The sequence below is a fragment of the Equus caballus genome, chromosome 1, assembly GCF_041296265.1.
Source record: "Equus caballus isolate H_3958 breed thoroughbred chromosome 1, TB-T2T, whole genome shotgun sequence".
Classification (NCBI taxonomy): domain Eukaryota; kingdom Metazoa; phylum Chordata; class Mammalia; order Perissodactyla; family Equidae; genus Equus; species Equus caballus.
The window spans coordinates 13886633-13901165 of record NC_091684.1 but is presented as its reverse complement, the minus strand read 5'-3'; the positions used below and the strand labels follow the sequence as shown (position 1 = coordinate 13901165).

General features: G+C 52.2%; 1 protein-coding gene across 9 annotated transcripts in view; it reads left to right on the top strand.

The window, feature by feature from the left end:
• The window catches only part of GRK5 (G protein-coupled receptor kinase 5), a 218426-nt gene that overhangs the window by 155142 nt on the left and 48751 nt on the right, over nucleotides 1-14533 (top strand). For all 9 annotated transcript variants that reach the window (XM_070259970.1, XM_023638461.2, XM_070259989.1 and 6 more), the window contains one exon: nucleotides 6239-6316. In XM_070259970.1, the coding sequence (XP_070116071.1) occupies nucleotides 6239-6316 (78 nt within the window). The remainder of the gene's footprint in view (nucleotides 1-6238; nucleotides 6317-14533) is intronic.

The following is a 14533-nucleotide window of genomic DNA, read 5'->3' as shown; positions in this document are numbered from 1 at the left end:
TTGTTAAATGATAAATCGAAAAAAAAATAAATAAATAAGGAAGAATTTTTAATGAAATGATACTTGGATACCTATTAAGTATTCATTATCCATTGCTGTGTCAGAAATTACCTCAAAACTGAGCAGCTTGAAACAACAATAAACATTTATTATTTCGTAGTTTTTGTGGGTCAAGAATTTGGGAATGGTTTACCTAGGTGCTACTGGTTCAATTTCTCTCAAAAGGTTATGTCAAGATGTTGGCTGAGGCTGCAGTCATCTGAAGGCTTGACCATGGCTGGAGGGTCTGTTTCCAAACTTACATACGTGGCTGGCAGGTTGGTGCTGGCTGTTGGCCAGAGGCCTCGATTGTTTTCCATGTGAACCTCTCCATAGGACTACTTACGTGTCCTCATAACATGGGTGGCTTTCCCCAGAGTGAGTGATCCAAAGAGTATTTAGAAGCTTCAATGTCTTTTATAACCTAGTCTCGGAGGTCCCATAATGTCGTTCCCCTAATATCCTCCTGGTTACATAGGTTAACGCTCCTCACTATGGACAGAGACTTCTCAAGGGCGTGACCATCAGGAGACTAGGATTATTGAAGGCATCTTGGAGACTGATGACTACAAATATGAGGTTACAACAAATGAAATCTCACGTCAGGAAATGCTAAGAGGCACTCTAAGCCATTCATTAGCCCAGAACTATAGAAAATCACTTGAAATTAGAGGGCTATGACCCGGCTTTAGATATGCCTGGTTATCCTGAAATTTTGTTGTGAAATGATGCCTCACCAGGGAAACTAAGTATTCTGCTTCTCTTATCTATGAGTCATGCCCAGTATTTCTCTTTGTCTTTCTATCACTGCTGTGATCTTCCCAAAGAGGGAAGGTGGAGCGTGGTACTCATTCTTCAGATGGACATAGAGACCCCCAGAGCAGTTGGTGATGCCAGACCCTGGGAGCAGGGTCATCTTGAAAAAGTACTACTTACAAAATATGTTCATATAGTGGATGTCTATGGGATTGTCCAGTCTCCTGGGGACCCCACCCATACTCCAAAACAACGTGGCTCTCCTAGAAGCTACCATGTTCTTAATGATGTCACCCCCAAATCATAGTTGATTGGAGTAAGGGTGAGCCTGTGAGCCAATGGAGGCCAATGAATCCTTTCTCCGGGATTTCTAGACTTTAGGGGAAGTCCTTCTCTGGTAGAGAAGGCTTAAAATAAAAAACCTGGGAGCCATTGACTGCCATGTTTCCTACTTCTGAAGCAAGCCAGTCGGCACTGAAGATGAGGCGCGCACACACACTCACGGATAAGAGTGTGTTCCAGAAGTGCTCACATCCCTGGTTCCTGGTGCTTTGGGCCTGGCTATTCCATTCTTCCCACAGTTTGGTTGTTCAATGCATTCTTGGATTTCAGGAGCCAAGAGGGTACAGTTTTGCTTGAGCTAGGTTAGGTTGGGATTCTTTTCACTTAGAGCAAAAGAGTAATGGAGAGTCGAAGACCTTTGCCTGGTGGCCTTATGAGCCTTGGTGGGGAGAGAGGACAGAGAGAGAATTCTGGGAGTGGGGAAAGAGGAGAAGCAACGAGGCAGTGCAGGGGTGGCGGTGGGGGTGGGGGAGATCCACTCAGGGCTGAGACTCTCAGGAGAAGAGTGATGGGCAGACAGGAGGTGACGGCATGGCTATGGGACTCTGACAGCTACTGGTAAGCTGATCACCTCCACCTGAGAGAGGGGGCAGCACCCCTTTCCCCCTTTGTTCTTTTCAGTGTTTGCCCCAGCCAGGACACTTTTCACAAGCTGGTGGCTGTGGTGCTGTCAGTAAGGGCTGGGGTCACTCCTATCACTCTCATCTATATCCCAACTCGGCCAGGGATCTGCCCTTCCTTCCCTTCTTTCTCTGGTCCTGTCCCATCTGTTGTCCCACAGGGTGCCAGTGAATCCCCTCCTGACCCAGGCCCAAGAGGGCTCCTCAGATGGCAGCCAGAGATCAGAGAACAGTCCGTCTGCCCAGGTGGGCACAGGCTTTGGGGCTGACCAGGCCCATCTGATCTTGGGGCCCCTGGAGGACACTGCCTTCTGCAGGGCTTCTTCATTCTAGCTGGGGAGCAGGGAGGGTGCAAGGTGAGTGTCCACCCATCCGAAGCATTGTTCAGCGTCTCAGTCAGGGTCCTGGCAGGGATTGGGTGGCCCGCCCACGTGGGAATGAAGGAGAGTTTAATGGAGGGCTATTGACATAGTGCTACCTGCTGATGCTATAGGTCTGAGCCTTTGCCACCTCTAGACCTGAGGGGACAAGGGAGAGGACTGATAGCTGGATCTTCAGAAGAGGGTGCAGGCACCTGTGGTGCCCAGACAGAGAGGGAGCCAGCAGACAGCTACCCCCCCCCATCACTCTCGCCTGCCCTGCAGCAGGGGGCAGGATGGCTCCGGAGGGGTAGGTGGGGGCCCCCCAGCCTGCAGAGTCAGCACAGGCAAAATGCCGAGGCCAGTGTGGGTGGAGCTGGGTGTTTCTCCAGAAAGGGCTGTGGTGAGCATCACTGCCAGCCAGGCACGTCACTTGTCCCTGCCGCGAGGACTCTGGAAAAGCTGACCACATCGGTAATTACAGAATCCGGAGGTGGCAAGACCTCATAGCATCTCTGACTTCATCTTCTTGTCGGGGCAGGAGAAGGTCTCCCGGGAGAAGGAGGTGACATCTAAAGTTAGTCAGAGGCTGAGAGGAAGTCAGCTCAGACTCCCTGCTCTTCAAACCGGTGCCGGCTGCTTTGAAAACGTGGTGGGTCCCCTTGACCGGCTTGCACTCTTCGTGTTTGTAAAAATCATCAGAGGGAAATGTGTTTGAAGAGAGAGGATGTATTTTCTGAGACTGATGATGCAATTAGAGCAGGCCAAGAGATGAAATATTAGGTTTATAAACTAAAATGTACACAGATGTTTATGCTTTTTGGCAGACACAGGTACATAAATAATTATTTTTGCCTTAGACTCAGTGTAGTATTCTGCTCTTTGTGTTGGCGCAGCGTCTCCTCCCGCGGCCGTTCCTGTGTTTGGCATAAATCACAGTGCAGAGAAGAGGCTCCTTAAGTGGGGGCTCCCTCGGCTGGCACCTTCGGTGTATCTGGGGAGGAGAAAGGCACTCCGAGGGGATTGGCCTCAGTGCCCTTCGGCTCTCTGGCTGTTAGGGTTGAGCTCTGGGCGGGAGAAGGTTTCAAGCGGGCATTGCAGTGGAGAGGATGCTGTGTGTCCCCTCTGCTGGGGGAGGGGATAAGGCCCCCCACCCTCTCTGCTGGGAGGGGACTCTCTTACAGAGGGAGGTCACGGGGGCATCCTTGCATGTGGTTGACTTCTCTCTTCATTGAAGTCATTGTCTGGCTGCCATTTCCCGAGCCAACTCCAATTGCAAAACTCTAGGCTGCTGGCCCAACCTCTTATTTGCTGCTTAAATTTTCTGATTCAAGCTGATTTCAGCAGCTTTTGCCCACTACCTGGGCAAGGGTTTTCTCGTAGCAGTGGGCTCCCAGGTGGTCCCCCGCCTCGGGCAGTGTGATTGGCCTGAGCTCTGCCTGCCCCACTGGGCTGCCATGGTGCCTTCTCTCTGTAGGTGGCCTCTCAGGATGTGTCCCCCAGGAGACCCTCTTGGGGGTCCCTGCGGAGACATGGCCTGTCACTCCAGGTGACCTAATCAGTGTGGAAAGCCCAACTGGAAGCCTTCTGTTGGTTTTCTGCCTCCCAACACAAATGCGCTTCAAGTGGTGGTGACCTGACATGGACTCTCAAAGAAAGGCCTTTTGATCCAGCCCGGGGATGCCTGTCCCCGTGTGCTCCTGGCTGCCTCCCTGTGGAACCGTGGCGCCCAGCCGCCCAGCCGGGCCTCTGCTGGGAGGCAGCTGACCTGAAAGTGATGTTATTTTTTTAACGTGGGTTTTAGTACCCAAAGCAATAATATTTTCAGCTGGTTATTGAGGCTGATTAGTGAGCCTTAGGCCTCCATTTGGTTAAAAGAGCCTCCTTCACGGATATATTTTGGGACAGTGCAAATCCAGGGTTCTGCATGGATTGAGTTACCCCAAAGTTGGTCGGCCATTTGCCCAGGGCCTGGGCCTTGCAAAGCATTCTGGGTAAATTCCCATGGTGCCAGACCACTGGGCGGGGTTTCCAGGGGAGCAGGGCACCCGGCGCCTCTCTCCCCAACCTAGAACAAGGGTGGTCAGTTGTGCCTTAAGGCTCTCAGCCCCTTTAGAGACACAGCTCCTGGCCTGTCACTTGCTAGCTCTGTTGTATTTGAACTGGTTACTTGGCCTCTCTGAGCCTCAGTTTCGTCCTCTGTAAATTGGGAAGAATAATAGCTACCTTGTAGGATGAGCCTATAGTCTACTCCATTCTGTGCGTGGGTGTGCGTGCATGCCTGTGTGTGAGGTTGGGGGGATTACTGGAGAGCACAGAGGGAGGAAATAAGAGGAGAAACTCAAGAAGAAGAAGCCACCTTCTCTCTTTAAAGGGTCTCAAGAAAGCATCAATCAAATCAAATCATCAAGAAATGATCAGTGCCACCAGGCCACTTGAGGGTGAGGAGTCGTTGGCCTCTGGGGAGAAAGGCTGTGAGGCAGGTGGCCCAGTGGAAGTCAGGAGGCCTATGCGCCTGTCCTGGCTCTGCTTCAACCAGCTGTGTGACCTTGTGCCAGTACTTTGCTTCTCTGAGCCTCAGTATCCAGCTCTGTAAAGTGAGGGTGTTGGAATCCTTCCAGAACCACTATCCCATAGCCTTGGGATCCAAACAATCATAGTGTTAATGTTTCTTCCTTGGAGAAAATCATTGAATCTTGATTCTCCATCAGAAGAGAAATAGTAATACAAGGAAACTCACTCACTTTGGAGGCACACGTGCCTGGCCACCTCTGTGGGCGTTCCAAGCGCAGCCCACGCTTCTCCTTTTTCCAGGAGGGTCTTCTGGGCTGGCCTGGGGTTAATTGTGCCCTAGACACTGGGTTTGAGAGGTTGCCTTGAACTGGGCCGGGAGGGCTGGGGCGTCTGACTCCGCAGTGAGATGGCTGGAGAGGGATCTTCAGTCTGTCTGTGCTGATGTCATTTCCTCTGTCTCTTTAGAAATAGCTGTACTTTTGGACTGAGGCTGACAAATCCTTGGGTGGTGGATTTTGAAACGGTCATAAACAATTGGCAATTAGTTCCCTTGTCTAAATGAGAAAGGCAGGCTTACCCAGGCTTCTCATTTGCTGGAGGCCTTTTCATCCACTTGGCAAATGCATCAGATGTGAGTGAAGGAGCCCCTCTGGGTCAAGGAAAATGAAAGGGTCCGTCTTTGGGAGGCCTCGCTGCTCCAGAGCTGGGTCCCTAGCTTGGCCGGCCATCTGGAGTCCTCAATTCCTTGGTGTTGAGAAAGAGCTCTGCACTTGGAGGTTCAAGTTGCAGCCCTGCCACCTCCCCTGAGTGACCCTGGGCCGCTCTGCTGGACCATCTGCAGATGAAGGCCTACAGTGGTAGCCCCTCCCTCCCCTGTCACTCCCTGAGCTCTTTTGAGGTTCAGACAAGAGCATCTGAGATCTCTGTATGTTCACTTTGTAAAGCAAAAAGCTGCAAAAGGTAAGGTGTCCATATTATTGTTTTCTCTTGTGAGGTGTAATAATGACAGTGGTGACAATTATGGCAACTGTTAATTGACTGTTTTATGTGCCTGGCTCTGGGCTCAGAGCTTTATCACGTTCTAGCTGTACAATTGTGCTTCTTCCGTCTGCATTTTATAGAGGTTAAGAAAGTTGTCCAAGGGCATGCAGCTTGTAAGGTCTGGTGACCTAAGGCAGCCTCTGGGGCGAGTGGGGACTTCCAGTTTGGTGGCTCATTATTTTCCACTGGCTTCCTTTGATTTGTCTAAGTCAGTGGTTCTCGACCCCAGCTGTCCAAGCGCCTGGCCCTCGTGGCCAGCAGATCTGCCTCAGTTGGTGTGGGGTGGGGCCCAAGCACCAGTGTGTGCTCCCCATGATTCTAATGTGCGGTCCGGGAGGAAGCCACTGTTCTAAGCACATGTCCACGGATGGTGCAGAGGAGGGTGGACGGGACGTTCGGGCTCCTTGGCCAGGTCTTCTCCCCTCTCTGGGCCTTAGCTTCTTGCCCTGTGGGAGGAGGGGACTGGTCAGGTGACCTCTGAGGTGTCTTCTCCAGGGGCCTCTAAGGCTCTGGAACTATGAGAAGCTCATGAGCAAATCTATTGTTCTTTTCCTTCTTCTGTTTTAGGCAGAATATGAAGTTACTCCAGATGAAAAACTGGGAGAAAAAGGGAAGGAAATTATGACCAAGTACCTCACCCCAAAGGTAAGAGGCTGTCCAACCCCACAGCAGGAGGAATGGGAGGCCGAATCCAGGAATATGGGCCCCAAGTCTGTGCCAGGCCACGTGGGTGCCCAGCTGGTGGCTGCCATTGGTCTCTGGAGATCCAGAATTCTCATCTTGCACCAGAGGGTGCATAAGCCTGGCAGGGCCAACGTGGGTGGTCCAGGCCTGGGGTGAGGAGACCTACTTCTTGGGGGCCCAGGCCCCTCTGGGGGCCTTCATGCTGCCCATTGCCTACACCCAAGCATTTATGGCAGAGGCAGGGGTCAAGGGTGCCCAGAAGAAAGGGGCACAGCTGGGGTGGTTCTGAGAGGTCAGTGTGGAGGGGAAGGATCTGGGGGTGATCAGGACGGAAAGGGGTTGGCTGAAGCTATGTGGCAGAAGCAACGTCAACTGAATTCGTAACAGAGTGCAGAGTACTCTGAATTATGTTCTGGAGTATCTGAAGGGTGAGGGGCTATGCTGACCTCACCTCAGGAGCACCCCCTATGGCTGAAGGAATAGGGGCAGTGCCACCCCGGGGTTCTGGAGGTATTGCTTCCCTGGAACCTGTGTCTTCTTATGCCCCACATAACAGATAAATGTGTTCTCCATCCAGTTCCAAGAGCCTGGCCTGAGAGACTGGGGTTCTTCTCCCAGCTGTTCTACCCATGCAATCAAGTCATGTTCCCTCAGTGGGCTTCAGTTTCCCTTTCTTAAAAGTGGCCATCCCTGCCAGACCCAACTCCTGGAGGCCTCAAGAGCCTCAGATGAGACCCACATGCAAACAGCTTTGGGCGTGTCCTACATCCCTGTGGGCCAGCGGTGTCTTCGTCCTCACCCAGGACCTAGACACTGTGGGCACTATTCCCCCAGGAAGCGTGCCCCACATGTCCCAGGCTGCTGGTGGACTGAGGTCAGCACAGCCTGTGTGGTGGGGTCCTAGCCATCAGTCCATCCACGCACAATGTGGCAGGAGGAGGCAACACACAGGCAGGCAGGTCAGGAACCGGCCCCACCCCTAGCTTACCATGTGACCTTGGTCTTCCTCTCTCCGGGCCTCAGTGTTCTTTGCTGTAAAATGGGTGAGGCTTGACCAGATAATCTCAGAGTGTCCCTGCAAACTGGACAGTCACAGAGTCCGTCCTCTCCAAGCCCACACTGAGGGAATGACAAGTGATTCACAAGACAAGAACCAAACAATGAGAAACAGAAGGTGAGAGATGCTTCCAGTCAGGGAGAGAGGTATTGCCAATGAGATGTAGAGACTCCCAGGATGTGACCTTCAGCCCCTGAAGAAAGGCAGCCCCTGACCCACCTAAGATTATTAATCAATCAGTTGATTCTCATTTAGCTTAATTCAAAAGACTCCCACCGCCTGCCACCTCGGGGACGCTAATCCCCATGGCTCGTGTCCGTTCATGATTGACTAAAGCTGAATGCAATTAGACATGGACGCTGCAGCCGCACAGGCCGACTTCCACTCAGGCGACAGAGGTAGGATTATGGACAGAAGGAATCCAGGTCCCACACAGCAGCTCCTCCAGCGTCAGGTGGGCTGCTGAAGGCCTGCAGCCCCCTAGTGAAGGCGTCCAGGGTGACACGAGAGGCTTAAAGCCGCTGTGGCTCCTTTGTTTAAAATCAGGCCCTCTCCTGTCCGCGGCACAGAGAGAGTCTCTGTATTTTCATAAGTTTTGTCTACCTGACATAGAAGTCCCTTGAGGTGAGTAAACCTCACCTTGATGTTCTTCTCAGCAAAGGTCGCAGGGGGTGCTCGGCAGCTCTGGTCCTGCCTCACCCGCTCAGATGTTATGGAGGTCCCACGGGCCTTGAGTGTGTGGGGCTCCACCACCCCCCGGATGAGCCCTTGTTCAGGAGTAGGTGTGCTTCTCTCCAGCAGGCGGCCACTGGGCATCTCTCTGGGGGCCAGCCCAGCCTCACACCCAGAGGTGTCTCCTGTGTCATTACTCCTGCTGAGCCACCACCCCGGTTGTCATCCTCTCCCTGCTTCCCTTTGCGTTTCTCTACCTCCACTTCCATCGTAATCATATGCTTCTCTTTATGCGAAGGGCAAACACTCCCGGTGCTTTTGCACATTTCAGAAATGAAAGGGTCGATGCTCATAATATACCTCCAGCTGCTGAACAGGGCTGGCTTGCTCTGTACAAGGTGTTGCCCGCTCTATCTGTGGGGCCAGTGGGCAGCGCTGCCAGGCTTTATTCCAGATAACAGACCTCACTGGCATCTGTGAAGGTTCTGAGGTTGAAAGTGGTCAAGGAGGAGACGTCTGAGCAGGGTCCCAGTTCACCCACAGTTGCAGCTGATGACATGTTGTTGAGCCTGTGGGCGGATCATTTTCAATCTGGCCACCACTTGAAACAGAGTGAACACCGGGGGCATGGACAGGCACCCTGAGCTCAGAGGAGGGACCATGCTGGGGGATTGGTTCCCTGGAGGCGATAAGAACAGGGGTGTGCCAGGCGCCTCCTTGGCGTTATCAGTGACGGTTCCAGCCTCCATGACGTGAGAGGTAGATGGCCTTGTTTACAGACGGCTGCCAGGGCCCAGAGAGGGGAGTAACTTGGTAAGACAGCACAGCTAATAGAATCCTCAGCTGCCCTCAGTAAAGGCCGTTTCACTGTGGCTCAGCTTTGCCCATCGAGCTCTCCATTTGCACCCCCTTGGAGCTGCCTACCTACTTGGGTTCCCCCCAAATAATGAAAACTAATATGCATTGAGGACCCACTGTGTACAGGCGCCACTCCACTTAGTCCTTACTCTCCCCACGTGATGTGGTTCTATTGGCTTCATCCTCCGGATGAAGAAGGGGAGACTCAGGAGGGGCTGTCACTGTCCCAGGTCCCACTGCTGGGATCAAGCCCTGGTTGGGATGATCCTGGAGCCCTTGGTCTTTCCCCTGTGGGGCACTATCGTCTCCCCCCTTCCCTGTCCCCTTGCTGCCCTCCCGCTGCCCCCACCCTGGTGCATCTGCCAACCTGGCTGTGATGTGCAGTGAGGATGAAGTGGTTCCTGTGCCTGGCCTTGCTGGCTCTTTTGGCCTATCCAAGGGCTGCTGCGTGGGGCTGCTTTCCTCTCTCCCCCCAGCCGACCTTGTCCAGAAGCCTCTGCTAGCAGACCCCTGGCTGGGCCCTGCAGACCTCCCCAGCCCTGCTCAGCACTGCCTCCAGCTCCCGGAGGGATGGGGCCCACACTCCCCATCAGCTCATACGGTTTTACAAGTGCCTCAGAGCCTGCCAACATTTTTTCCTTAAGTACTCCTCAATTTTTAAAATTTAAACCACACCATATGTTATGGCCCAGGGGCCTGGGGGAGGTGGTCAAAGCGTCCCGTGGGCCAACTGTTTTCCTACAATAAATTTTCACTGCCTTCCCAGGCCTTCCTGTAGTCACTCTCAGAAACCTGTTTTCCTTGTCAGTGCTGCAGATGCCCCAGGTGCTGGGGAACGAGAGGCCAGGACAGCAGCCGAGCTAGTGGCTGAGGCCCCAGCATTGGCCCTGAGAACTTAGAACAACCCCCAGACATTGTCCCCAAACCCAGATCGCCCTTACCTTGAGGCCCGTCCTCAAGATGCAGCTCAAGTGTCTCAGCTCCTAGCAGCATTTTCCAGCGGGTAGACTGTAGATGTGGATCATTTGAGAAGCTCTGTGAAAAAAACACCTCTGTGGTCAACTTCGTGGGGGCAGTGCTGCATGCCACGTCTCCCCCTTGTAAACATTCACCCGGCGTGTGAGCATATTAAAGGCTCACAAGTCTTGCAATAAAGAAACCTGTTTAACTGCTAAGAAAGCATCTCCCAAACTTATTTGACTATAAAACCTTTTTTTTTTTTTAATTTCACCTCCTGCTGAATACATCTTGGGCTGCAGAACACATCCAAGAGTCTTCACAACCTGGCTTCCTCCTGCTCCAGCATCCTTTCTCCCATTTCCTCTTGCACAGCCCCCACAATGGGCTCCAGCCACGCCATTTCCCAGTTTCATCTTGACGTCCACACCTCATTGCCTTTGTTCAGGCTGTTCCCAGCAAGTCCCTTCACCTGGCAGGTGCTGCCCCCTACTCCTCTTGCTCCCTTCTGTGTCCCTGCTCAGCCCAATGCCACTGGCTACACAGACCACTCCTACCTCTGGTCAGGGGCCATCGCTCCTACCTGGACGGTTTCTGAGCTCACTGGCCTGTTGTGCTTCTTGGGTCTGTGTGGTGAGTGCTTCTGTGCCCCGGTGAGGGGTTCTGAGGAGCCCGCCTCTCAGAGGGGATGACAGCACATCAACAGATCAGTCGAATGCAGGGTGATGGGAGCAGTGGGGGGGGGGGTGGGGGCCGGGGACGGTCCTAAGAAGCTGCCCCTAGACCAGTCTGGGTGAGCCAGGGAGGCTGCTGGGAGGTGAGGCGGCTGAATCCAATTTTAATGTGGTGAGGAGGAGGAAGCCAGGTACAAATGAAAGGAAAGGAGAAGGGCCTCTCATGGGCAAAGGTATAGAGCAGTGGTTCTCACCCAGGGATGTTTTGCTCCCTGGGAGACATTTGACAGTGCCTGGAGAGGTTTTTGATTGACACAACTGGGAGGATATGCTACTGGCATCTCATGGTAGGGACCAGGGATGCCACTGGACATCGTATGATGCACGGAACGGCCCCCACAACGAGAACTGTCTGGCCCAAAATGTCAGTGGTTTCGAGGGTGAGAAGTGTTGGTCCAGAGGTGGGGAAGGGTGTGGGGTGGTCAGTTTTGTGGGAGTGGAAAGAGGGGGCAACTGGGACCTTGTGGGCAGCAGGGCCTGGAAACCACGCTGGGGAGTTCGACGTCATCCTCACGGCAGTGGGGAGCCGTTAGGGCTCTGAATGCCGTTTGTGGTTTAGGATGATCCCTCTGACCACACGGAGGAGAATGGGGAGGGGGAAGGCCTGGAAGCAAGAGCATCCAGGGAGCTGCCACAAGAGCCATGGTGGCGATGGGGACGCACACGGGGGCAGCCGCGGCCATGGGGATGAGAGGTACAGGGGCCCTGGGAAATGTTAGGAGGAAGCTCTCAGGGGACAGCCAGGTGTGCGAAGTGAAGGAGAGCGGGCAGGAGGAGTCCCAAGTGACTTCCTCGTTTTCATCTTGAGTCACAGAGTGGGTAGAGGGCCCCCGCGAAAGACAGAGCCTTTAGGATGAGGGTCATTGCTGTAGGTGGCAGGGTTGTTAGCTCATTGGGCAGAGACGATGGCATCTGCTCTCTGTGTTCCCTGCCCCAGCACAGTGCTGGACACATGGCTCCCAATCATCATGAGTTGGTTTGAATGAGACAATGAGGAAGCCCTGGGAAGCTTCCTTTCGTGGGCCCCTCATCTCTCCTGCCTCGTGTCTCTTTCTGGGGAGCCGACGCTTGGCTGGCTTGTGTCCCGTCGTGTCTGACATGGTATGTTTGCTGGGAGTCTGGCTGGAAAGTCCCTGCTTAAAGTTAAAGCTTGTGCCCGGAGCCTATTTCAAACCCCGGCCTGAAGGCTTCCACCCCCAGAGGCCAAGTCCACTCCTGGGACGCTGCCCAGAATCCCGCATCAGTGGCCCATACATGGCCAGCTCTGCTCTGGGGGCCCATCAGAGGACACCGGCCCGGGGTGGGCTTTGGAATGGGCTGAAAGCTGTTGGAGATCTAACAGACAGGCAGCAGAGTGCCGTGAGAAGGCGAGTTGTAGAACCCAGGTAGACCTGGGTTCCAAGCCACACTTGGCCCCTTTCAGCTGCGTGGCCTTGGAAAAGTTTCTTCTCCTCTTGGTGCCCCAGCTTGCTCACCTGTCACGTGGGTGGGTAGTGGTAAGGGTCAGAAATACCAGCAGAAACTGGTACATTAGACTCTCGCTCAGCAGTGGCTGTCGTCTGGCTTTCCCCTCCCTTGTCTGTGCTTTCGAAATCAGGCTGTTGAATGAGGAAATCATTCAGACACGAACTCCAGCTGTGGAGTTGTGAGAGGCCGAGGAGGGGTCCAGAGGGCCCCCAGCCGCAGAGAGCTTGCCAGAGAGGCTGGACTCATTAAAAGGCAATGCATTAGTCAGGATGATTAATACGAGCTGCCACAACAAACAACCCCAAAATCTCAGGGGCTTCACACAACAGAGGTTTCTTTCTTATGCACAATCCAACCGGGGCTTCAATTCTCCCGGGTGAAGACCAGGGGTGTTGGCTGCTTGTGTGGCAACACTGGCTTGAAGATGTTGTCTCATGGCCACTGCCAAAGGAAAAGTGGGGGGTGAGGGAGGCACACGAGCTTTTACTGCCTTGTTAAAGCTCCAGAGGCCAATGAGGGAGTCTGGGGGGGTTCAGGGGGGCAGATGGAATGTTGCCTCCTCCCTACATCGCAGTCCCTGACCCCCAAACTGAAAACATTGTATGGCAAGCTCGTCTCTGAGACAGCCATGTATGTGGCTTGTCCTGTGGATATTCTCCTGCTTGTCAGCTCAGAGAAGCTGCCCAGAGGCCCCCTGGTCCAGTTAGACATGTGTGCCGGGCTCTGTAGCGATCTGGGCAGCTCACCTTCCAGGCACCTGCAGATCAGAAGTGATACAGGTGGGGCTGGCCCAGTGGCGCAGCGGTTAAGTCCGCACGTTCTGCTTCTCAGCGGCCCGGGGGTCGCCAGTTCAGATCCTGGGTGCGGACATGGCACCGCCTGGAATGCCATGCTGTAGTAGGCGTCCCACATATAAAGTAGACGAGGATGGGCACAGATGTTAGCTCAGGGCCAGTCTTCCTCAGCAAAAAAGAGGACTGGCAGTAGTTAGCTCAGGGCTAATCTTCCTCCAAAAAAAAAAAAAAGAAGTGATACAGGTGACAGGTGTTCTGGGAGCAGGATTGCTTTCAGCTGGGGTGGACCAGGAAATGTTGTTAATTATAATAATGATAATAATGATAGGTCATCCTGAAAACAGTATTATGTGTTGTCTGTCGCTACAGATTTCATTTTTTAAATGCTGGCTTTATAAAGATATAATTCATATGTCCTAAAATTCTCCTTTTTAAATTGTACAGTTCACTGGTTTTTAAAATATTCACAGAGTTGTATAGTCATCAACACCATCTGATTCCAGGGCGTTTTATCACCCCCAATAGAAACTCCAGACCCATGAGCAGTCGCTCCCTATTTTCCTTTCCACCAGCCCCTTAACCACTAATCTACTTTCTGTTTCTATGGATTTGCCTATTCTGGACATTGCAAATAATGAGGATCATACAATATGTGGACTTTTGTGAGTGGTTTCTTTCACTTAGCATGTGTTTTCAAGATTCATCCATGTTGCAGCTGTATCAGTATTTTATTCCTTTTCATCGCTGAATAATATTCCATCGTATGGATAAACCATGTTTTATATATCTTCTCAACAATTTGTGGACGCTTGGGTTGTTTCCACTTTTTGGCTATTATGAATAACGCTGCTATGAATGTTCATGTACAAGTTTTTGTGTGGACGTATGTTTTTCATTTCGCTTGGGTGTATACCTAGGAGTGAAATTACTGGGTCATACGGTAACTCGACATTTAACCATTTGAGGACTAGCCAGACCATTTTTGAAGCGGCTGCACCATTTTACATTCCCCCCAGCAGCATGTGAAGGTTCTAACCTCTCTACTTCCTCACCAACACTTGGCATTTTCTGTCTTTTCAATTTTATTTTTCTAGTGGGCATGAAGTGGTATATCTCATTGTGGTTTTGGTTATATTTCCCTAATGACTAATGATGTCGAGCATCTTTTCATGTGCTTATTGGTCATTTGGATATCTTCTTTGGAAAGATATCTATTCAGATCTTTTGCCCATTTTTAAATTGGGTTGTTTATCTTCTTAACGCTGGATCCTAAAGAGTTCTGTGTAGATTCTAGATACAAGTCCCTTATCAGATATACTATTTGCAAATATTTTCTCCAATTCTGTGGCTTGTGTTTTTACTTTCTAAATGGTGTCCTTTGAAGCCTGAAGGTTTTTCATTTTGGTAAATTCAAATTCATTTTTGTTACTTGTCTTTTTTTTTTTAAGATTTTATTTTTTTCCCTTTTTCTCCCCAAAGCCCCCCGGTACATAGTTGTATATTCTTCGTTGTGGGTCCTTCTAGTTGTGGCATCTGGGACGCTGCCTCAGCGTGGTTTGATGAGCAGTGCCATGTCTGCGCCCAGGATCCGAACCAATGAAGCCCTCGGCCGCCCACAGCGGAGCGCGCGAACTTAACC